At 38.2% G+C, this 24507-nt stretch overlaps 2 protein-coding genes across 4 annotated transcripts in view; one reads left to right on the top strand and one right to left on the bottom strand.

Moving 5' to 3' along the window:
* Positions 1–6365: 6365 nt before the first annotated feature.
* accs (1-aminocyclopropane-1-carboxylate synthase homolog (Arabidopsis)(non-functional)) lies at positions 6366–19817 on the bottom strand. Of its 2 annotated transcripts, none has more exons than XM_077710691.1 (17): positions 19668–19817; positions 18604–19292; positions 17225–17961; positions 17087–17146; positions 16910–16980; positions 16763–16832; positions 14586–14652; positions 12913–13010; positions 12586–12663; positions 12390–12490; positions 11358–11447; positions 11207–11252; positions 10923–11064; positions 10073–10215; positions 9762–9915; positions 6595–9494; positions 6366–6525 (listed from the first exon to the last, which is right to left on the bottom strand). In XM_077710691.1, the coding sequence occupies exons 2-16, from the start codon at positions 19247–19249 to the stop codon at positions 9076–9078; spliced, it is 2922 nt and encodes a 973-aa protein (XP_077566817.1). In that variant the 5' UTR covers positions 19250–19292; positions 19668–19817; the 3' UTR covers positions 6366–6525; positions 6595–9075. The 2 variants fall into 2 exon arrangements, with proteins under 2 accessions (XP_077566817.1, XP_077566818.1); XM_077710692.1 differs by having other exon boundaries at positions 19663–19808.
* A 759-nt stretch (positions 19818–20576) lies between these two features.
* Positions 20577–24507, top strand: part of furinb (furin (paired basic amino acid cleaving enzyme) b) — a 53280-nt gene continuing 49349 nt past the window's right edge. For both annotated transcript variants that reach the window (XM_077710563.1, XM_077710562.1), the window contains exons 1-2: positions 20577–21265; positions 23840–24111. In XM_077710563.1, the coding sequence (XP_077566689.1) occupies positions 23938–24111 (174 nt within the window). In that variant the 5' untranslated portion in view covers positions 20577–21265; positions 23840–23937. The remainder of the gene's footprint in view (positions 21266–23839; positions 24112–24507) is intronic.

A 24507-nucleotide genomic window follows, 5' to 3' on the forward strand; every position in this document is an offset into this window, starting at 1 on the left:
ACACATCAAGTAATACTGTCTCTTTGGAAAAATTACCTGTTAAAATACATCTGAGTAGAGATCCAGACAGTTTTGTGTGTGTTCCCTCATTTCACATCCTCGTGTCATTAGGAGAAGTTACGTTTGACTGTTCTTGGGAAGCAGAGCCCATTATTGTAAATAAGCCAATAAGTAACCTCACAGCATGCGTCGCCTAGGCAAGTACACTCTATATGCAAAGCAGAAGCACATTGTTAAAGAAACTGGCGGGAAGTGATTATATTTGTAATTTAATTTCCTTGGTCACACATAGATAAGAAAAAGGAATGGCTACAGTTGGCCAAGGTTGAGTAGAGCGAGGCTTCAACAGTGGTACAGCTTCATTGTTTGAACTTAAGAGCAGACACTAACTACACAAGAATAGGACGCAGTGGGGAAATTATACTGTTAGATTGACTAAGTCAAGGGCACCAAAGCAATTTTAACACACAATAGAGGATAAATAGTTTGGCCATCCAAAGATTTGTGTACTCTCATACTCTCGTTTCAATGTCAGCTGTAGAGAATAAATGTAATCAGCAAAGCAAAGAGCAATGGCTCATTGAGGATTCCATAGGCAGGATGAAGTCCTAGCAAAAAGCATGACTGAAGGACACCAAGTTTACTCGCCTCCTGGCTCTCTTCCTTTGGTTATTTCTTTTCTTCTCACATCAAAATACCTGACTTTCCAAAAGTGTCCAGTTAATGCAGTGAAGGACAGAGTATTGGAGTGGCCATGTTCTTATTTCAACAACAAAAGACGTTTCGGGCTGAAGGGGGTACGATGACAAGCGAGATGGAGAGAAAATGAGTAAAAGGGTCCATCACAATGCTGTACAGATTTCAGGGCCGGCGCAAAGCTATACGACATCTAAAATCTTCCCTTAATCCCTTTGTTCAAAGCTCTCTCCTCCCCCTCATCTTGAGTCTGCTACTTTGCTGTCTTGTCATTCTGCACATTTCCGCAGTGATTTCAGTTTGAACCTAGTGGTAGTAATTTATCGGAAAAGTTGGAAATGTTCTAACTGAATTATGTAAAGTACAAAGACATTAAACTGTAAAAAAAAAAAAAGAATGAAAATCTGGCTTTATTTTATAATTTACTGCGCTCCCATTTTATGCAAGCTACGTCCCTTCTCAAAAGTTTGGGTGACTGGCAATCAACATGTTTTTATTCCACTTTGTACAAATAAAAAACAAATGCATGTATACCTGCAGAGATTTGTTATGAGGCAAAACCTATCAGCAAACATTTCCTTGGTTTAGCTAGATGACATTGTAAGATATCTTTGAATGTTACACTAGCACCACCAAAAGGCAACGTAGGAGACTGTATGTCAGGGGTACTTCAATTTATCTCTAAAATCTGACAATGCTTTCTAGGTACAGTACGTACATTTAATTCAGTTAGTGCAGCTGCAGAACGACAAGTATATGGTAAGCTTTCATCCTATGAGGGAGGGGGAACATAATTAGTGGGACATGGCTGGATAATGAGTCTCTAATTGATATGGAGCGCATTGAATGAGCACAGGTTGTGTTCTACACATCCTGCCAGCTGCCTGCAGGAAGTGCCTGTGGCCTTTAAGCAGGGAGCCATCCTCTGATTCATGTCTGTTCAGCAAATGCCCTTCAACAATCAACATCCACAATCTCATACATTTCTCTGATAGTATCCCCAAGCATTTGTCTGTCCCGTTCCAGAGAGAAAAGAAGCTTAGAGGGAAAAGATATCATTTCAAAAAGTACATTTCAATTAGACTCAAGTGATTTCCAGCCCTCTCAAATATAGAAGTATATTTCAAAAGGTTTAGGTGTACCTGACACAGGGGGGTTTAACCCACAAAAGTACATAATTGTTGAGTTGCATAATTTTATGTTTAGGTGGAATTCTATTTGTGGTGTGAGGGCTGATACTGAACGACCCTCAAGGACATTTTCCTCATTTGCACTGCAATTAAACACCACCCTGTTGCTAAATTGAAAAAGAGACAAAAATCCTCTGTGGATTTAATAACAAACTCATTAGCAGGATCCAACAGGGCGGAACTGCCTTTTAATCAGAGCATCACCTGATTAACGCCCAATTAACAAAGCCAGAGCCTCTTAATTTCCCCTACTTTGGCACATTGAGAATACAAGCTTAAGTAGTCCACAGTCTGTGCTACCTTTCCTCATAGGAATGAAAGACAAGTTAGAATTTAATATCTTCGGAGGCATGTGGCGGTCTTAACACATGGCAGGTGCAACCTTCGACCAAGAAACTTCTTTCTCACCATGGATTGATGTCAGGGAACACTGTTTCTCCAAAGGCTTAAAAGCAAATGAATGAAAACTCGGAAAGCTATGTGTTTACCTAATAGAGATGGTTGTGACCGTGACTAACAGGATTGAAGACACACCATTTTTTCCCAACCCCAAGATATTTTTTTTTTTCATCTTCAGCAGTTTCTTGGTTGATTTATGTGAACATTAAAAAAAATCCTCAGAATATTACAATGTGGGTGGCCCAGCTGCTGAGTGGTTAGCGTGTCGGCCTCACTTTTCTGAGGTTCGTGGTTCGATTACAGGTTGGTCCACCTGTGTTGAGTCTGCATGTTCTTCCCAGGCCTGCGTAGGTTTTCTCCAGGTACTCTGGTTTCTTCCCACATTCCAAAAACATGCATAGTGGGCTGATTGGATACTCTAAATTGATCCTGGGTATGAGTGTGAATGGTTGTAAGTGCCCTTTTCCCCTGCGATAGGTTGGCCACCACTTCAAGGTGTGCCCCGCCTCCAGCCTAAAGTCAGCTGGGATAGGCTCTAGCACCACCCACAACCCTCGTATGGGTAAGCCGTTCAAAAAATGAATGAATGTATGAACGAATACAATCTATGACTTTTGATATTTCCAGCCTCAAACCTGGCGATCGCCTATGGCACTAGAACAGCAGCGGTTCAACTCTCAGATGCTCTCGGACTACAATGCCCATTACCCTATCCTTATGGTAGACTCTGGACATGCGATAGTGGTAACTCAAATTGGCTACTTCTATTAACAATCTTTTTTTAAGATCACAACCCGGCTCATGACGAGAGTGATGGGGGCGGGCCTTGATCATCAGGTCTACCAAGGCCATAATAAGCACTGGCCACAGCTCTGATTGTCCAACTCTCCCAGGACGTGGTTTGGCTTCTGCCAGCTGTTCTCTGCAGGCCGTCATCACACATTTAGGTCAAGCCAGGAGAGGATCAGTTGACATTTGTGCCCCTCTCTTCAGAGAAGCATCAAAGAAATGGAGCCTCATGTGACATGACTAAAAAGTTGATCATCACACTGAAGCCTAAGATACCACATTGGGATCAAGTGCACGTATGGGCATTCTTAATCAATCAAATTGCAGGTGCAGGATTGCTCTCATAACACAGAAAATTAACTGTTTTGTGATTTAGCGTATATATGACAGAGAGGCTCCTGGGTTTTCAAGGTTAATGGCGTTCAGATCTGGTTCTGTGAGTATAATCAAGTTTGTACCTATTTTTGCACTTTCAAAACCAAAAGTTAATCAAATGTGTGTAGGGGTGGTTTTCTTGTGTGTGTTTTGTACAAAAGAAATACAAATAATTTTGGAAGATGTCCCAGGATTACTGGTTTTGCATTGCATTCTTCATGTTATTTCTCATATACAAGTGTAATGGTTCTTTTAAAGTACTGACGTGTACCTCTGTGGAGCTAGGTTACGCTTACCAGAGGCAATCTGAGCACAACCATCACTAAAGCTACGATATGACCGAGTGGTGACTCTCCATGAGTCAACTGCCTTCTCCAGGTCTTGTAGGATGTCTGGCACGATAGCTTGCTCAGCTATGAAGATGATTACTTCCACAACCAACAGCAAGATCCAGCCGAATGCCCCCAACCAATAAGAGGAGCCTAGCAGCGAGAAGTCCTGGCAAATTTCTTCAGCATGCTGATAGGTAAAAATGGACCAGGTCAGTAAGAAAAAGAAACCTGCCAAAGGAGGAAAAGTAATGGTATAACTAAGAATCACAAAATGAAATATGTCATTAAGGCCTATTAAATGCCTGAAGCTTTACAAGGGGGGTTTTAAGACAACGAATAGAAATTAAAAAGTCTATTTTAAAAGACTCTGCCCTTAAGGGTATGTAAATTGGGCACATTAAAGTCAAATTGAATTCAACCAAAACCACCACAACAAAGTCTGTTTGGAGGTTAACAGAAAACAAAGTTATTTTAGGACTTTTCTCAGCAAGTGGGCTATATTTAAAAGTCATAAAACAACAAGACAGCAGCAACGTCCCACCAGATCGAGCAGATATGTCTTACTTTCCCTTATGTATTTAGAAAAGAAAAAAATCACATCCATCTATGTTCTATACTGCCTGTCCTCATTAGAGTTGTGGATGACTAAGTATATCCTAATTAACTGTGAATTGAGAGGGAGACCCTAGGTTGGTTCTCATTAAATCCTGGGGCACAAACAAACAATTCCCACCATCCAAAGTATTATCAGTCCTGCACTTAATTACTGTGATTACTATATTTATTCATTACTCTTATTAATTTGTAATGCCATTTTTTTTCATATTTTGTCATTCCCGCGGGGTCAAGTGCCTTTACCTTCTGGAGGAGGATGTGGGATAGACCTGCCAACTGGCTTAATAATTGTTTGTTCATGTCGAGCCATGGGGCCAAACTGGTTTTACAATTGTTTGTTAAGACAGTGGAATGAAGGAAAGGCGAACTAGCTGGTCTTGCAATTGTTTGTTCGCACCGCAAAATGTAAGATAGGATGGATAACAGGGTTTGCAATTGTTTCCTTGAACTGTTTGTTCGAATTGCGCGATATAAGATAGGCTGTGGCAGTTTGTGTGAGCTATAAAAATATTGTGTTTGCATACAACTTAAACCTTCAAATGTCTAACCATATTAGCCCAACGTTTTGTTTACATAAACTCTGTCCAACATTACTGTCTTAGAAATGTTACCCTGTCTTTCTATATAAAGACTGACCCACTGTTCATTCAAAGAGAATTGTGAGGACGACAGACTGTGAGCGTGTTCGCAGCTGGTTGAGCTTTCTCACCCATCCTGCAGTCCGATCAGTAAACCTATTTCCTATTAAATTGATCTCACTATTTCTCAACCTGCTCCTGAAGTTGTATTTTCAGATCAATCAGAGGATTAAAGAACTATTTTAGGGTCTGACAATGAATGAACATGTAAATGTCCATAATTTGACAATTACAGGGTGCATTCATTGAAAATGTACACCTCTTGTTCATTTATTTCTGATAGAATATTCCACCAATTAATATAGTGTCTGAAATGTAATTACCGGTTGATACCATAGTGAGGAGGAGCAAGGTGGTAGGGTAAAGTGCCTGTCCTGCCATGAGCAGGGAGCGAGTGTTGGAGTAGGAGCGCACCGTCTCTGATGTCCAGCAGAGGGCAAAGACCAATGACAGAGCTCCTGTGCTCAAGGCCAATAGGAAGGCCAGAACCCCAAACACTCTCTCAGCTTCAAGTGCTGAAATACATAAGGTAGAGAAAAAAAAAACAGGTTATCATGAATCAATTAGCCTTTTTTAAGGAAGTCACTTCAAAAGGGCTTTCTTGCTGTAAAATTTGTTCCTTTTGCATTTGTTGTCTCCAAGAAGCACATCAGTTTGTAGGAGTGTTCACTAAACTGAGGGACTAAAAAGAAATCATCAGTTGTACCAGAGGTTTTTTTTAGATTTAAATTCACTGGGAAGCATTTAAAAACAAATAATGCAATATGCCTATGATAGACAGAACAATTAAAAACTTTCACTCTATAGCAAAATTCAATGATGTACTGGATTTCAAAAAGTAGATGAATTTGCGGATAAAGTAAAATTGGATAGCCATTAGTTCTAATGACGAGGATTTTTTTGTGACATATGGGTTGTGTAATTTCACAGCAGAGTTTGAAAACTGACTAAATAACACAACTCAACAAAAAGTGAAAACCAATAACAAAGGAGAAAATTTACAAATTGAGAGAATTTACACACATTTGAGGTTTATAACTACGCTTGTACTTGTCTAAGATATGGCTCTTCTCCACTAAATGCTAGTTTGTACAAAGAATGTCTCTCTTAGCAGAGTAACAAGCTCAAACTTGTTTACTGCTTAAGAAAGGGCTCTTCTGCTGACATTCGGTATTACCTGCAAAGTCCGTCTCAAGGCAGAACTTTTATTCATCTTGAGAACTAATAATAAATATTGTGAACTTAATCTGTTTCAGGTATATATCAGGAGGTAATTTGGACTTTGCACCCACCGTTGAACGTCAAAACATCTCTGTCACCGTCACCCTTTGTGTTATTCCAATCAGTCCAAAGTCCACCATCTCTTAACCAGAATGGTGTCCAGACAGCATAAGACACAAACAGACAACCACTCAGAGCCACACAAGATTGTATGAATCTGAAGCGACTAGTTGCGTCTTTTAATTCTGGCAACTTCATCCTCATAGAAGACTAGAGGGAAACAAAGTGAAAATGACAGGTTAACTATTTCTCAAACTTCAAAAGATGAAAGTACCTTACCTTTGTTCAAGCCATTACAAATAAAATCAATGTCCAAAGCCAAATAAAAGCATCTAACATTTCTCGCCTTCTACTGTACAGGATTAAACATCTTGACTCAAATTTGTTTTTTTTAAGTGAACAATCTACAGGCTAATCCCTTCATGATACTCCGCCTCCACCGAAGTGGAAACTCCCTGTGTCGTTGCATATTCCTGCGACATCTCTCTGACCCAAGACCTTTTAGTGAAAGTGAAAACAACACATGCAGCCAGTGAAGAAGCAAACACTTGTGTAATTATTAATGTAGTATAAAAAGTAGACAAAAGCATGGAGACAGTTGTGCCCTCATACATGTGGGATAAGCAACATCAAGGATGGCACTGGGCATGTGAGAAAACAAAGAGAACAACTCATCCTTGACTGCTTTCATTACAATTCAATCTTTTCCCCCCAAATGGCTACCCCTTTACTTTCCATCCTTAAAGTGGATCTGGCGTAGCCGCACAATTGGCCATCAGCCAAGGTATAAAAACATGTTCAAAAGACATTTGTTTCACATATCGAGGACGAATGGCACACAGCGTCATTTAAATAGCCACTATAAACATACTCCATTGTTACAATTCTGCCACTGGCATACCCACTGCACTTTTGTACACCGACATTAAAATCTGGCAACATCACACAATGTGTACTTTTTTCACTCTGAGAAAAAAAATATAAAAATAATTCTGCAGGGATATCCTTGGAGGAATTTTAATGGTGGAGTACAATAATAGTCCCCAGATGTGTGTAACAAAGGTAAACGGATTGAGGGTCGTGGATGATGGTGGTCATAGTTTAAGTTATACAATGCTGTCAATAAAAAGTCAACTAGACATCATATCTGAAACACGTAAAACATGTTTTTTTTTTTTAAAGATAGGCCAGAAAGCTCAATGAAAATTATACAGGGTGAATGTAGTGAAGAGGACATAAATGATTGGCTGTTGGCAAGAACTAACAGAACAAATCGAAAGGAAAAGATTAGAGTTGTCATTTGGGCAATTTTTTTGCCTCTCAGGCGTGTGAAAGATTTGGGAAATATCCATTTCTTTTCAGGCATGATGTGGATGTCAAACGGCAAACCTGACACTGTGCTACAAATCAACTTCCGTGAAACAGGTATTGACGACCAAATTGGTCGGACAGATCTTAGGGTATATTTTCATAGGTATTTTCTAGTGAATCAAGAGACATGAATCCATGTTACAGTTGCTGTTTTAACGATTCCCAAGCGGATTCACAAATCCAAATAGTGATAAATAATATGGCTTCAAAAAATCTTCTCACCATTAGATGAGTTCAGAGTGGAAGAATCCAAAAGCCCTGGACTCAAACTTATCAAACCGAAATTGTGAGCTAAGCCCGCATCAGTGATCTGGAAGAGTCGCTGAAACATTTTTATACACATGTACAGAACTGAGGTAGGAAAGGTGTAAACTGTAGAGGGTATTATGTCGATGATTGTTGATGGCAGGTGTCTCAAAACTAGTATATACATAAAGCTGTTTAATTTTACAGCAAAAAAAATACATATCCAGGTTTGTTCTTAAGGAAAACTACAAGAAAATTGGTTCTTAATTAATTTGTACAATTTCAATGAAAAATTGATTTAAAGGCATTTGATGTTACATTTGACGAACAATTATGATAAAAATGAATTACAAATCTGAAATCGGTGTCTATTCAACACTAATCTAAAGGGGATTAATGCAGACAAATTGTCTTGTCTCAGAACCGCCCCGTTTTCCATATTCTACTCTCAACACAAAATAATCTTCTCTTTCATCTATTTCATTATCCGTTGGTTATTCAATCTATCGCAACTGCCTCTAGTTGTCTTAGAAGATATATTGCCTCTCATTTGAACAGACTTCATCTGTTCATGGAAGGATTTAGGTTTCGGTTCTCCACACCTCGATGGCCACAGCAGTTGCATGTTTTCAATCCAACCGATAAAGAGGATACAATTTCACCAATCCGGTGTCTTACAAGGGTGACTAGTTGATTTCCGTCATCTGCTGCTTGTTTCAGAAGAAACATCTTTAGTTATAAATCTGTGCTGGTTCAGTTGGAACAAAAACCTGCGCCCACTGTAGCCCTTTCTGGAATACCAGTTTGGACACTCCTGGTTTAGGATGAAACTGGGGTTGGTGTAAAAAACTGCTGTTTGCATAGCATACAAAAGATAACATATACGATATGGAGTCTACTTCCAACCTCGAGCATAAATAGCTGAGTTTCCTCACTATATGAATTCTCCTTTAAACAAACAGAACAGTCCAGTTACTATTCATTCAAAGCACAGAGTACTTCCAAAAAAGGACAGCCAAAAATCAACTGCCTCCTGTCGAATGGTCATGTAAATTTTTTTTCGCTGTGAAGATGGGCAACAGGGACTCTTTAGTGCAGGCTGCTGTAATTTGGCAGCCACATCCTCAACTGTTTTTCCCTAACTTACTTCCTGGCTCGTTCCAACAAAGCTTTAAACACATCAAGAATCTCTGGGTCCTCCCCTGCAGACCGCTTCGGCGTGTTCTTTTCCAGCCAATCTGAAGAGCGGATTTGATCCTTAAGTGTTCCAATAAGAGAGCCCAGGCTCTCTGCAGGCTTAGAGGCTTGGCAGTCCAACAACAGAAACTCGTCAGGGGCTAGTGAGCCAGTGACAAGAACAGAACTTGCATTCTCTTTCAACTGGTCAGATGACTTGCTTTGTGGGGATGGTGTTGACTTTTCAATTGTGGCATTGTCTAAAATTTCACTGTTATCTTCTTCTGGTCTCCTAATTTCCTCGGTGGCTTTTTTGACAATGAAAGAATCCCTGCTGGTCCTGCTTTCTTTGATTTCTTTTAACGCCTCTCTAATTCTTTTTAGTCCTGAAACAATAGAAACAAATAAGACACAAGACAACTCAGTAATTGTTATTCAGGCAATGAAGAACAGGGATTCAAAGAAGGGTGTAAGCAAGTACTGTCATACTTTATCAAAGCCCCAAAGCATAAGCTATACAATTTCAATAATTTTAGTGCCAAAGAACAATGCTAAATCGAGATGAGGAGATTCATTTAGATAAAAGTATTGCTTTTCCATTATCATATTCCATTTTGTAAGTAAATAATATTATTGCATAGAGAATCACTGACCAACTTGGAGGTGGGACTGTTGGTCGGCAAATACGATCCGAAACCAGCCGGGTACAGAGCAGGAGAACGCTTGCCCACAGCTCAATAACACTTTGTGTTTTAGGAAGCACCGCCACATAAACAACTCCTCTTCAAATGATGGGGTGCTGAGAAACTAATAAAACAGAAAAAAAAGTGACACAAAACTTAGTGTAGAAAATGTACCCAATGACAATGACTTTCGCCTTGCAATTGAATTACCTCTGCACAAATTAGCATTAGATTATCAACCCCAGCACCAAGTCATTGCAATGTGACCTTGGTCAAGTTACCTTCCTGAAGTCAGCCCAGACATACAAAGTAGCAGGCCTGTCCAAGTAGTCAATGTCCATTTTCTGCAACTCTTCTGTCAGGTAGCGATGAGCAATTTTCAATCTGCGTCTGTTCACAGGCAAAAACTCCTTGCTTATCCACTCTACAAAATGACAATGTGAAGCGCCATTAGCTTCATAGCAGTATCCTAGAGAGTGTTCCAAATATTTAGACAGCAATATATGCACCACAGAGTAGCACACAATATAAAAGGCAGAGAAATGACTCTCCCTAGGAAGAAACATTTACTTAGTACATGGTCAAACCTAGGTACATACATTTTATTGGCATATGATTATCCTTAAAAAGGTTTGAAGTGCACTTAGGCTATCAATGAAGCCCATGCGATGGCAGTAAGGCCAAAGTAAAAACATTCTAAATGTATTTTGTATAATGGATGCTTTGGGAATTAAGCCCCACTAAATTATTTGTAAGTCAAAATGTGATTTAAATTATTTTCTTAGGAGATACCCATTTAACCATTGTTGAAATCACGTATGGATGCTATCCTGAAAGAAAATACTTTGGAAAAAAAAAAACAAAGAACTCCGATTGGCTAGCCACCAATAGAAGGCGCCCCATGCCCCGTGCCCATAGTGGACTGGAAAAGGCTCCAGCACCCCCCGCAACTCTTGTGAGGATAAGCCGTACGGAAACTGAATGAATGAAATAAAGAAAAAATACGAGTTCAAAACATGACTTTGGGTGAACAAATAAATATGTATTGCTGGTCAAAGAATCAAGTTATGAAGAAAATCAAAGTTGTATACTGTGTAATAAAGGATCATCGTCCAAGCAACTGACCCATACCTCTGTCCTGAAGAAGGTTTGCAACCTGGTGCTGAGTTGTTCCGGAAACACCATGGAATGAGCCCAATTGGGCTAAAGCCTTCACAAGGTATTGGTTCTCGGTATACAGTGTCCCTAATCTGATTCCAGCCATTGCAAAGTCCTGGAAACGGCAAGATGAAGTCAACAAGCGAAAAAGCATTGACAGCAAACCTTCTGCGAGATAAAGCAGAGAATTTACAGTTCTGTCAGGAGTCATAAAAAAGACCTCCACATAATGTGATGCAGCATAGCACAGTGCATACCTTGCTCAGTCCCCACATTATATGTGTCCTCTGTGGGTCGGGCAAACTGAAATAAGGGCAAATCATTAGCAGTTAAAAGGTGATCTTCAGCCGTAATCATCTTGACAGAGGGTGCACGGGAGCAATAATAGAGGATAGGTTAACATCGTACCTTTCCAGACTGAGGACACTGTGAAATGTTACTGATTCATCAAACACCGTCAGCATGTATACTTCATCTACAATGACGTGGAGCTCATTTCTGATGCAGGAGACAGATAGGGATTGCATTGAATACTGTATGTAGTCCAACTTGAATGGTAATTCTTTTACAGCAAAGAACGTATGACATACAAGTGCATTGGGATAAAAAAAACACTGTGATATATGTTTACAAGGGATGAGCTATAGTGTTGGCAAGAACAATACAAAACAATCAATTCATGGCCTTCCTGATAACATTCCAGCACTCGACAATATGTCAATTCTTAAGGGGGCCAATAAAACACAATAACCAAAACTGCTCACATTTCAACCACAAAGCTCTTGGCCTTGAAATGTCAAGAGAAGGTATGCAGTGGTTTGGGAAGACAGGAGATTGGAAACCAACACTGCCTGTTGTGTTGTATTATATTCAATACCTTCATTCATTTCATCTTCATAACCGACTGACTTGGGACATTCTGGACTTAGTATTGCAATTACTCACATTAGAACATAAAGGAAATAATGGTGTTTATAAAGAAATTTGTGCAGCTGATCTACACTAACTGTACATGAATAAAAAAAACTTCAAAAAAGAGAACAAAGTAAATAATTTCATAGCTTCTTGTATTCACCATATGGACTACTTAAACCTGATCATAATCACTACTATGAGCAGACCAATGTAAATAATTTCAAAGCTTCTTGCATTCTTAATAATTCAGAGAAAGACTCATTCCAGCCATTTACAGTGTGGTGTTTATTTGTTTTTGTTATTTTATTTTTGCCTCCTCTATGAGAATTTTGTTTGAAATCCATTTGAGGTGTACAGCTCACATTGGAATAATCTTTTGAAATAATTTCATCATGGAAGGATTTTTTTTTGTGTTCCAAAAAAAACAAGGATTTGTTCTGGTGTGTAGACTGTTTATATAAAATGTAAATTAAGTTAGGCAATAAGCATTTTTTCCCAAAGCATGCACTGAGAGGCATAACCCACCTTTGAGCAAATTTCAAGAAGGAAAGCATCTCTTTTGGTGTGTAGATCTCAGCTAGAGGATTGTGAGGATTCATTAAAATAATGGCTTGAATATTCACCCCCTGTTTGAACAGAAAACGTTTCTCATTAGTGACATTTTTTTGTCAATGAATCTCCACTCTCAAAATATTGACAAAAACAAATATGTGTGGATTACCTCTGCCTTAGCCTTTTGTAGACCTTCCTCCAGTTTGCTGACAGTGAGGCGAAAAAGTCGCCCATCATTATTATCATCCTGCAAATGTTTTAAAAGAAGGCTATTCTCAACATAAATCAAAAAAATATTTATTCAATAAATAAATGCTGTTGAATTTAGTATCTAATCAACTTTGCAAATCAGGGGACCCCTGCCTTTTACAGGGTATAGGTGGATGATAAAGGGTAAAAAATAAATATTAAAAGTGAACTGCATTACAATGTGGAGGTTCAATGTCTACAAATTCTTTGAATAAATAGCCTATAAATCAAAGAGGTGTATAACTACCTGACAGTCAAGAGGGACATGAAACAGCTTGACATCACTATACAGCTGCAGGTCCTCAGTAATAACACCATAGAAAGGGGTAGGGATAAGAATGGCATCTAAAAAAAAAGACAAAAACAAATACAATATTTGGAATAGACAATGTTTTTTAGAACTTTAATGGTAAAAGATACTAGTCAAATCATCTAAATTTGTGTATATTCCTGTGATACAGCATCAATGGTAACAAAAAGTGTTTAATGTGTAGCTTTTATATAATACAAACTATTCCATTAAGGACCATGATGAGGGCAAGTTTTTTATTCCAATTGATCAGGAGGACACCATTACAACAATCTATAGTCTTACAAGAGTAATCAGTTCATGAGAGTAAGGTGCTGCTTGTTTCAACATAAATATGTCTGGTTCAAGTCTGTGCTGGATCGATTAGAACAAAATCCTGCACCCACGGCGGCCCTTGAGGAGTGGTTTGGACACCTCTGATGTAATGGCATTGAGTATGCAGCTTGTCCTAACTAAATATACTAGAGATTGAGCGTTATAACGGCCAGTCGATATTTGGCAATTTGTTGTAAATCGGCATCTGCCTTTTTTTTTTTTTAATCCGACTGGCCGATATAAAAAAAAATACATTTAAAACTGGGTTATTTCGCCTCTGATGAAGCCGCCTTCTCCCCACTCTCCAGTCTGCTCTCTCGCTCGTCTCTAATATAAATGAGGAGGTGCTTGTTAATTTGACTATTTGATGTTGTTGGGACTGCTATGTTTCAATTTTCGGTCTTTTTGATTGATAAAAAAAAACACATACACCAGCACTGCAAATTTTACCCTCAATCCTTTGTTGCCTTGTCGCAATACAAATCAAGGTACCGTTTTTTCACGACTATAAGGCGCACCGCATTATAAGGCACACCCTCAACGAATGACGTTTTTCCATATATAAGGTGCACTGTATTATAAGGCACACTGTATTATAAGGCGCACTGTATTATAAGGCGCACTGTATTATAAGGCGCACTGTATTATAAGGTGCACTGTATTATAAGGTGCACTGTATTATAAGGCGCACTGTATTATAAGGTGCAAATTTAAGACTTTTAAGTGCGCCTTATAGTCGTGAAAATACGGTAATTGCTATTGACTTCCAGGTATGAAGCACTCACTCACTACACAGTCACCTCTAGAGCCAGCCATTGTTGATGTTTTAGATTTTTTTGTATAAAATCTTGTAGTGGGGGAGGAGCTATATGATTTTGTAAGATTTTGTAAACTAAGATGAAAGATGGCATCTGCATATTTAACAGTATTGTCTCAGTTCAGGCGTTTGTTTTTTTAATGCTCAGTGGTGGTTTTTCGTTTTTGGTTTTCTGTTTTTTCCATATATAAGGCGCACTGGATTATAAGGCGCACTGTCTATTTTGGAGAAAATTTAAGACTGTTAAGTGCGCCTTATAGTCGTGAAAATACGGTAAGTTGTGAATTCAATAACATCTATCAACATAAATTGTAATTATCCTCAATATGTTTATTAATAAATGTAGGGGTAGAATATAGATCATTAACTTATTCATTTCTTTAGTATATACTAATGAAGTCCTTTAAAGGCATATGGTATAAGATTTATTTTAACATACAAAACAGGAAACTTATTGCATAAACATTTGGGGACCAACCTTTGGGATCACAAATAACTGCTGCAATGCTCGAGAAGAGGGCACTGCAGCCATTCATCACCACAACCTAAATAAATACACAAATGACATTTGATTTCAGAGCTGAAAATGTCTTTGTTGAGACAGAAGGACTGGAAGCAGCGAGCTGGATGTGCTGATGCATGGTTTAAACGAGTGAATGAATCTCTGAATCAATTCAAATAAAGGGTATTGGCAACGTCAGGGATTTGGCAACATCAGGTGTGTAAAAATAATTGTAAGCGTGGGTTTATAACTTTAAATTGTTTGGAGTATTGCCTTAAAGCCAGAAAATCCATACGAGGACATTTTGGATCAATAAAACCATTTATACTCATTTTTCTTTTTTGGAATATTCACATCTGCGATACAATAAATTCTGCTCATTAAACAGATGCCACATGCTTATTTGATGTGTGTGCCATATTTCTATTATAGTCAAGGACAAAAAATGAATACAGTATTTTCTCACATATAAGCCGCATTTGTAACTAAAAAAAAAGATTACTGAACCAAGGGTACGGTTTATATATAGACTTAGTGTTGCTATACTCTTTTTCACCAGTAGACATCGGCAAATTAACATTTACGTTTTGCGGTTATTTTCTGTTTTGCAGTAAGAAAATGGCAAATACTGGATGAATTACTAATATCCTTGTAATATTGGCCCTAAAAGTAATGTGCTTTTGATTCATACAGCACTTAAGAAATACCACGTTTTCTTAAAATTTTCCCTTCAAAGTAACACATTTGTACTCCCTATTAAAACCATACGAGAAATAATTATCATAGTTCTAAAAATGTGTAATTCACATGTTTAGATTCTTCTGCAGCCATCTTTCACGGGTCATTTATTATTTATTCGTACGTGAGATCTTGCCTTCTCGTGTGAGACCACACAGTCATAATTTTACCTGTTGCTGCAGGAATAGGTCGAATATCTGCTTTTCTTGAGTCCTGTCTGACCTCTAGCTCTGTTATTGATGTTGCCTGTCAATTCTGCTCTACCATTTTCTCTGCTCTGTCTTCTCTCCTCTTCTTCCTGTGTGGCTCTCTGGCCATCTTATTTTGTGATGTTCTAATATTCTTCTTAAAATGAGAATGGAGGCCTGTGGACTTTCTTTTCACTATCTGAAAATGACTGATATAACATAAACAAGTAGCAACTAACATTAGCTCCCCTACTCAGTCAGAAAGGTCAAAAATCGACTGTAACATTTGCTGTAATAGCATTAAGGATTATATATTATTATATCATGTGTTTTGACATATTGCATACACCTTAAAAACAAGCTTTCAGAGCAACACTGCCCGATCGGAGGGGTGAGGTTGTCTGCTTAAAGTGAGATAAGATCTGTGTATTTGGGATCAAATCCATAACTAACCCAACTAAAAGCGATACTAGTTAGTAATGTGGGCAATAAATTTATAGGGGAGCCCTTGGCAGCTCAATGGTTGCACCATTGATTCACTACTAAATCTGAATCATATGGGCTAACACTTACTTCTCAACATCTAAGTGATCATTTACATTTAAATTTAAATTACTAGATTAAATTGAATGACACAATTTGAAATTGTACTGATTAATTTAATAATTGTATTGAAAGAAATAGTAATCTGAAGTTAAATTGGTCGGAAACTGGATTCCAACATTATGTGTGTATTTTTAACAAGCAAGTCTGGACATTCAAACTCAGTTTGCTGAAGTCAATTTAGCTTTGAGTAGTAGTAGTGTAAGAAATGCAGTTGATTGTATGGAAACATTTCCTTTGGTATAGGAAATCGTCAACTAAAATCCAAATACCTCAGATGATTTGTTAGGAAACTCATTAATAATCAAATAAAAAATCAATGTCGCCATGCTCCTTTGCAACTCTTTGCTACCTGTATGACTTACCTATAATCAATAAATGGCCAACCAACCCAAATAAAATTTACACCCTAAACCAATGCTAGAAAAAGAAATTACAACTATTTTTGGTTAATTTTGGATCCTGCCTTCTGTCCAGGATCCTTTGAACAAAACACAGCACAAAATTCACCTGATCTGACTGGTTTAGCACATAATAGTATTCTTATTTGAATTGCAAAACAGTACTTGCTACAGGATGCACTGACGAGGTTTTAAGTTAAAAAAAAAAAAAAAGATGACTCACATTGTCAGCTTTCAATGGCTTTGGAGAACAGCAGTAGTGGGTAAGAAAATTGGCAACCTCTACTCTCAGGCTAAAAGAATATGGTTACAGGAACATTATTTAGAAACCTTCCTTTTTTAAAATTCAAAATAGAGTCAAATCACTTACAATGCATGTCCCCTCCAGTCACCGTACTGCAAAAGTAATGGGTTACTAACCCGCATGTCAGATTGGCACAACTGAAAGAAAAAAAGGTAGGGGAAATTGTGTTGGGTTGTGTTTTATATCACACTATGAAGTTAATCAAATTCTAAATAATTTACAATCACTGAGTGTGTGTTGTACCCTTTCATTAAGAAGATGATAGCAGAGCTTGTTCTCACTCGTGCCCATGTTAATAATTCCCTGGAAAAAGGGGGACAGGGAAACAAGATTTGAACAACTATCTAATGAATATTATCAGCAGAAGAATAACATACTCACATTACGGTTATGTATGCCATATTTGTTGGCTCCATACTGTATATACCCTTCCTGGAGGATGGCTTTATGCTCTCGAATACTGTTACCACGTTTAGAGAGGTACCCGCTGGGCTCAGGAGACTTTGCACCTCTCACACTTTCTAAAGCACTGTCAGTTGTTGTGGAGTCTTTGACCGATGGGTGCAGCTCAGACTTTATTGTCCGCTTAGTCAAAATGGTCTGTTCAGAGGGAGCCTGAGGAAGTGGCTGACATGTGGATGGAGCAGAGGAGGCAGTTGATGTTGTCATAAAAGCTGACTGATGATCTAGCAAGGAAACAAGGGTGTTACTCGGTGCTGTTTCTGTGGCCGCAGAACCCTGCCTGACTGCTGTTAATGCCCCAGTAAGCATGCTGAAGAGGCGCAGCTCATGCTGACGATCTTGTTCCACTCTTCTCTCTTCTTGCAGTTTTCTACGCTCATCAGCTTGCAATTCTCTCTCTAGTCGTGCCTCCTCCAGACGGATTAGACGATCTTCAGCACACTGCTGCCATTTGAGGAAGCTGGTCAGAGCTCTATCAAGGGGTCCCGTGCTGTCACATTTTTCACTTCCATGACCGCATGCGGTTTTGCCTGCTTTGCGACGTCTCCTCTGTTTTGCAGCAGCTGGAGGACGAAAACCTTCTTTAGATGTGTCATGTTGTAGAAGAACACTGCTTGATTTTGAACTGGATGCAGAAATGTTATCGTCATTTAAACCTGCAGACAAGAAACATTGTTAAGTTATATACTTTGATATAAAACTACTACTTAAAACAGTGTGTTAAATAATTCTACGTAGTACTACTACCTAAAACTGTGCGATTTCAATATTTTCAAAAGGTTGAAACTCAATCATCAAATACTTTTCCAACTCAGTTGATTTACTCTACTATTGTTACAGAGCAAAAATATTTTTATTAACCTTTTCAGTACTTTTTAGGGAAATGAGGGATGTCCTAACAATCACAACAAATTTATACCGACCTGTGATATTGCAGCAATAACTGAATAGATACCTATGCAATCAAATATCATATTTCAGTATCAATACGTTGATGCTTTGACATTTTTTTGCAACCTTACTGTACTAGTTGAGGTATATTCCCATCAGTAGAAATACTATTACAACTATTACCACTAATATCTACACAATCTTGCCTAAATAGTTAAAGGTTGCAAATCAAAGCCTACATTAATCAATTTATTGTAAAATTATAATAAAAAATTCAATGAAATAGTTGCCTTAAATTTGCATGGCTCCTGTAAAACCTAGTTGAGCATTTTTAATGATTTTTTGTTAATTGCCAGAACGTAGTAGTGCAATCTTGATAGTTAAAAGTTCTTCCTGGAATAAACAACCTGAAGCTGAAGTTCTCGAATGAGCAGAACTGTCTCCTTGTTCCAATGTGTCCTCTGCTCCCAATAAAACTTGTCCATTTGTTTCCTGTTCATCTCCTGATCTGGAATACATATCCAATCGTGTAACATCGGCATTAAACAGGCTCTCCTCAACATCCTCACTTTTGACATCCAGTGGATCTCCAGTTTGGGGGGGCTGACCAAACAGAAACCCACCTGAAGAAACAGGACCAAAAGAACCCAATGAGTAGTTCCCCTGCAAAAAGGACTCACTTCCTCCTGGGCTTTGAAACACTTGTTGAGCGACAACTGTTCCACCCAGAGTGGAGTATGTAATACTACTTGGTCGGTTGGCTAAAACCCGATCCATCACGTCATAAAATTTCCATGGTCTCAGTTTGTGGTTCTCCTTAGTGCGGCGGTATTCCAGCTTCATCTTCTTAATCTTCTCTCTGCACTGGTCACCCGTTCGAAAGATACCTTTGTCTCGTAGTATGAGCGCGATGCGGTCAAACACACGCTGGTTGCGCAGTGAACTTTCCAGTTCAATCTGGACGGACTCGTCGGACCAAAGCTGGAGAAGCTCCACAATTTCTTGGTCAGTCCAGTTACTGCCCCGCTCATGCCTTCTCCCCCGAGGGTCCATCCTTCCTTACTTCCTTCTTCTATGGGTATTTCGTGGATGTGATCTACACATGTGGAGAAAAATAATGGGAATAAACATAAGTGGCACAACTTGAGAATCTAATAAGACCACTTTTTTAAATTAAAAACAAAGGAGGGCATATATACACTTACCCTGGCACTTAAATTAAAAAAAAATGCTTCTAAATCTATGTGATCTGCACATGAGGAGAATAATGAGAATAATATACATGATCATATTGAGAATAATATACATGACCAGCACAACTTAAGACTCCAACAAAACCACCTTTTAAAATTGAAAACAAGGAAGTCATTGTTGTAGATTTTTTTGGAAAATAAAGAAAAAAATGCTTCTAAATCAATGCACACCGCATCCTATAACGAGAATTACACATATAAATAATAAAATACCTTACATGCCTCGTGAAGGATAAATGGATCTTTTGTAATATGGGGATGAATCTGGTATTCGAGTTTACAGTCTCGGCTTGGCGACTGCGCATCTAGAACGAAACTACGTCCGGGTCAACTGCACATGCGTGCTAGGTTATTCCGGGATAACTATCCCGTGCTAAGAAATCGGAACAACTGAACGCATTTGAGTTAAAGGGGGAGACTGGTGTTATTACAGCGCCACCCACTATCATGGCAGGTTTAACTCAAGTGTAATTGAAATAAAAATCCACAAGATGTCGCTATCGCACAGCTGTACAAATAAGCGTGAATTCTTGTTTTTTGTTATTTTTTGCTTGCTGTTTTCTTTGCATTTATAGGACTGTTTGCGTATATTGCCGTCTATTAATTTGTTGTTATTGATATTAATTATGGAATTGAATGATTTTATTGTCATTATACAAGTATAATGAGATTTAAAGCTTGAATGGTGACTGTATGGCACAATGAGACGGACAAACATGCCCTCATACCTAGGGACAATTTAGTGTTTAATTTGCCTAATATGCACGTCTTTGGAATGTGGGAGGAAACGAGTACCGGGAGAAAATCCACACATGCCCGGGGACAACATGCAAACTCCACACAGGTGGACCAACCTGGATTTTAACCCATATATATATTATATATATTGCATAAATATTCTGTCACCTGAAATTATACTTTGAGAAACATTAATAATAATTTGCATTAGTTTCCTATTTATTATAATTTACTTTTGTAGTGTGTATTTTCATAGAAAGCACGCGTGTCAACATACAACTAATTAAGACGCATCACAAGATTGAATTGCATCTATTAAACAGTAGCGCCGCCCTCTTTACGATTAGGGTTACATGAATTACGGTAACATGCGCTTGAGTCGTTCACACTTTAGCGTGACGTATTTCCTGGACAAAGGAGCAGGTTTGTTGTCATCAAGCCGGTCGCCAGGACGCTCGCTTCTTTCCACGAGCCCACCTCGTTCTCGCTTTTCATCGCTATTTAATGTACCGGTATGTGGAGATCTTGTTAGAAAACAGTCTTGAATTGAACGTGACAAACAAACAAACAAAAAAACGTCATTTTGTGGAAGAAGGAATTTCTTTTTCGAAAGGTAGAACAATTCATAATCATGCCGCTGTTGGCAACTTGGTCGTGGATGATGATAAACGGCTTTAGATGTCGTGCCAGGGGGCGGATAGCGGTTTGAGCGTCCGATCTACATGTGAAGTTAAAGGGCAAGTGGCGAGTCAGGGAGTCCCAGTCCGCCTGGAAAAGGGGATGAGAAGGATGCTGTCTTGGATTTTGACGTGCTAGGGTGCGAGTGGATTTATCTTCTTGTTTAAACTACGAGTCAAATGTATTTTCCACCTGGCGTTAGCAGCAAGATCACTTCTTTTTTAGCCTAAAGTCCCTGCCAGAGCTGTTGATAAGCTCTCCCCAGTCTTCCCAGTCAGGTGAATGCGTTTCCAGTGTCGTTTACAAGCGATTTGGACCTCTTTCTTCCAAGGGACTTGACTGGGCACCACAATGGACCAGCTCTCATCCATAGTGCCTCCCCTCTGAAGTTTTATTTCTGGTAAGACTCATTTGCTCTTGATCATGAATTAAATAGTAAATATGGTAGTGTTTTTCAATAAATAAACAGATCAGTTCTTTTCACATTCATAATTCTATTTGCTAATTCCAGTTTCCCTTTTCTTAGGTGTGGCCAGAGTGCTTTAATATTTCTTCCCTCATTACTATTCACACCTTGACTACCATTTTTTTGGATGAGTTGGGAATAGATTTTCAGTAAAGTACTAATAGTAACATTTAATTTCCCCACCTCCCCAAATCTTAATTAATTTTTTCTTATCCAATTTTCTTTCAAAAGAAAGTGAGGTCCAGGCCAATAAATGATGATGAACAAATGACAGTAATAAAATGGATGACAGCATCCTATAATCTGGAGAGGTTTTTATAAAATATCTTAGGCACTAGCCATTAAAATCTTAGCTGGGAATGTTGATATGCCATCATGATGGTGAGGAGGGCAAGGGATGAAGGTCCAATTAATTAATTAGACGAACAACATGATTTCAAGTCATTCTCTATTCAGACTCTTAATTGTTAAACTCGCCAAGTTTAATTATGTAATAAAAATGTACTTTCATCCACTTTATAATGCACAACACCCACTTTATAATGCACTCTACATATTCATGAAGAGTGATTATATATATATATATATATATATATATATATATATATATATATATATATATATATATATATATATATATATATATATATATATATATATATATATATATATATATATATATATATATATATATATATATATATATATATATATATATATATATATATATATATATATATATATATATATATATATATATATATATATATATATATATATATATTTTTATATATATATTTCATTCATTCACAAGGTTAGAGCTAAAGGTTTTAGCCATGTCCATCCGTTTCTTTTTGGAAACAGTATTTAGTAGTGAAATAAAACAATAAAAATGCAGAAAACTAAAATTTGTTAGTGAGGCAGTCACTCAAAAGGAGTTTGTGAATAGTATTAGAAAACCTGCAATCAGCTGGCCACCAATACAGGGTGTCCCCCTGCCACAAATCAGCTGGTATCGGCTCCAGCACCCCCGACCCGAATGAGCAAAAAGCAGTTCAGAAAATGAGATGAGAATGAGAAAACAGTAAAGTGGGGATCAAAGTAAGATGTTGTATATTCATGGTCCTACTACACTGTTTCCACTGTCATAGGCAGTAAGAGGAAAAATGGACCTGCTGAATAGCTATTCTACCTCCATGGTGTCACTCAGTTTACAGTCCTTTTCGGATAAAACCTATTTTCCTGCTGTGTGGCCTGACTGGGGACAACACTAACACATTTTCCCCTGTCAACTAAAGCTCCATCTTCACTCATGAATAGAAGCTCACCTATCAAGGTCCTTCACATTCACTGCAGTATACTGCTTTGCCTTCTTTTAGAGGGCACCCCAAAGCACATTGTGGGTGTTGATTTGGCTTGGGTGCAGCCTAAAATAGAACTGAAGTGCTGGTTATGTTACAATACCTACTTACACCACATAAGCCAGAAGGTTACATTTTGCCTGCTTTGTTTTCTTGGCTGTTAATGAATTGGGAAAGTAAATTATTGATGGAGCTCTAGTAATCAATTGGCCAATTCCAACGGAACCTCCGATAATAAATGGACACCCTGTATAAGTTTGCAAACCTACTACTTTTGGTGAGGTAAAAGTGGTTGGTGTGTGTACTGGTGTCTTGTGTTCTTAGTGAATAAACTAATAATGTCCAAATACTACTTGGGGAATATTTTCCAGAGCTGATTTGATGTGCACCATGGGTAAAATATTTCTAATGGGATTGGTGCCAAATGCATAAGCAAATCCACCTATCACAAGGAATTAATTTTAAATGAACTACATTACATGAGAAGATGCAGGTTCAGTGCATCCAACACATTTTAATGTTTTCATTTTTCAAATAATTTTGTCAATTTTGTTAACCTACAAATCTGAAAATATGTAGACTTGTGAGAGGTTAATAGGCCAGCTACAATTAGAAAAAACATACTGCTATAATAAAGCAATGTAGTCGAACTTCAAGGTGTAGACATAAACATAGCTTTATCATGGACATCCCAATGGAAATAACCTTTTATAATAAAATCATTTTATTTAACTAATGCATTTTTTTACTTACTTACAATGGTAGAGTCAAAATGCACAAAAGCAAATGTTTCCAGGAATTGGCCACCTGACATTGGGACATTTTAATAATGCCGCTACTATTTTAGTCGACCAAATGCGAGTCTCCCAAGATTACTTTCCCTTTCTAACAATGTCTGTTTTGCTTGATGTTTACAGTCAATTTATGAATGGTGAGTGTGAGTCCATGTAAAGAGCTTTAAGCATGGTAAAAAGTGCTCTTAAGTACTACTTTCCATTACCATTTACCTTTGACAATGGCCTAATTAATACTGTGACTGTGCTGTTTATTTTGGGTTTGGTGTGAGTAATTCCAAAGGAGGGGGAGGCACCCAGTTCAGAAGTACATGTTGGTCATTATAGCATTTTCTGTGTTCTGTCATCTTTAGGCCACTGTTCTACTTTATCGCCACAAAGGATTGCAGCTCCAATTTGCCAGTGACGCAGTGATAGACCAACATATACACTGCCCTGTGTTCTACTTTTCATGGATGCCCAAGTGGCACTGCTGCAAATATGGACAGTCTTTGTCCTGACAGCAGAACTGAATTGGATTGATACTGCAGAGGTCTTTACCAACACTTGGGCTGTCCAGATTAATGGTGGCCCTGAGGAGGCTGACCGCATCGCAAAGGAACACGGTTTCATCAACCATGGCAATGTAAGTTATACATACATAACGGAATCTGTGTGCTTGTATGTCTGTTCTTCATCATCATAACTTTTGATATGACATTCACTCCAGCTGTCTTAGAACACTGCATCACAAAATGTGATGCACTATACACTTCTTTTTTTCCACTCCTTTTCTCTTATAGCATAGCCCTGTAGTAGTCATGAATGGAAAGAGCTTTTATTCATCTCTCAGCGTCTTTTTGTCCAGAAGACTTTTAAGCAGCTCTAGTTTTATTTTTCCTCATTTATGATGATGACTACCGGCTAGTTGAGTAAGGATAAAACCATGTGAATAGGTGACTGAAGTACACTTTGCTTGGGAAAACATTGTGCCATTTGAAATGGTGACTCAAAGTTACACTACCATGAGTTTTTTCAGACT

Source organism: Stigmatopora nigra, chromosome 2 (genome assembly GCF_051989575.1).
Source record: "Stigmatopora nigra isolate UIUO_SnigA chromosome 2, RoL_Snig_1.1, whole genome shotgun sequence".
NCBI classification, from domain to species: domain Eukaryota; kingdom Metazoa; phylum Chordata; class Actinopteri; order Syngnathiformes; family Syngnathidae; genus Stigmatopora; species Stigmatopora nigra.

What these genes read in the sequence shown, in the direction of transcription:
- accs (XM_077710691.1), bottom strand. Translation starts at nt 19,249, where the DNA reads ATGGACCCTCGGGGGAGAAGGCATGAGCGGGGCAGTAACTGGACTGAC. An exon ending in ATGTCCCTCTTGACTGTCAG is followed by an intron (nt 12,664 to 12,912) that starts GTAGTTATACAC and finishes AAACATTTGCAG; the next exon opens with GATGATAATAATGATGGGCG. An exon ending in TACAAAAGGCTAAGGCAGAG is followed by an intron (nt 12,491 to 12,585) that starts GTAATCCACACA and finishes CTGTTCAAACAG; the next exon opens with GGGGTGAATATTCAAGCCAT.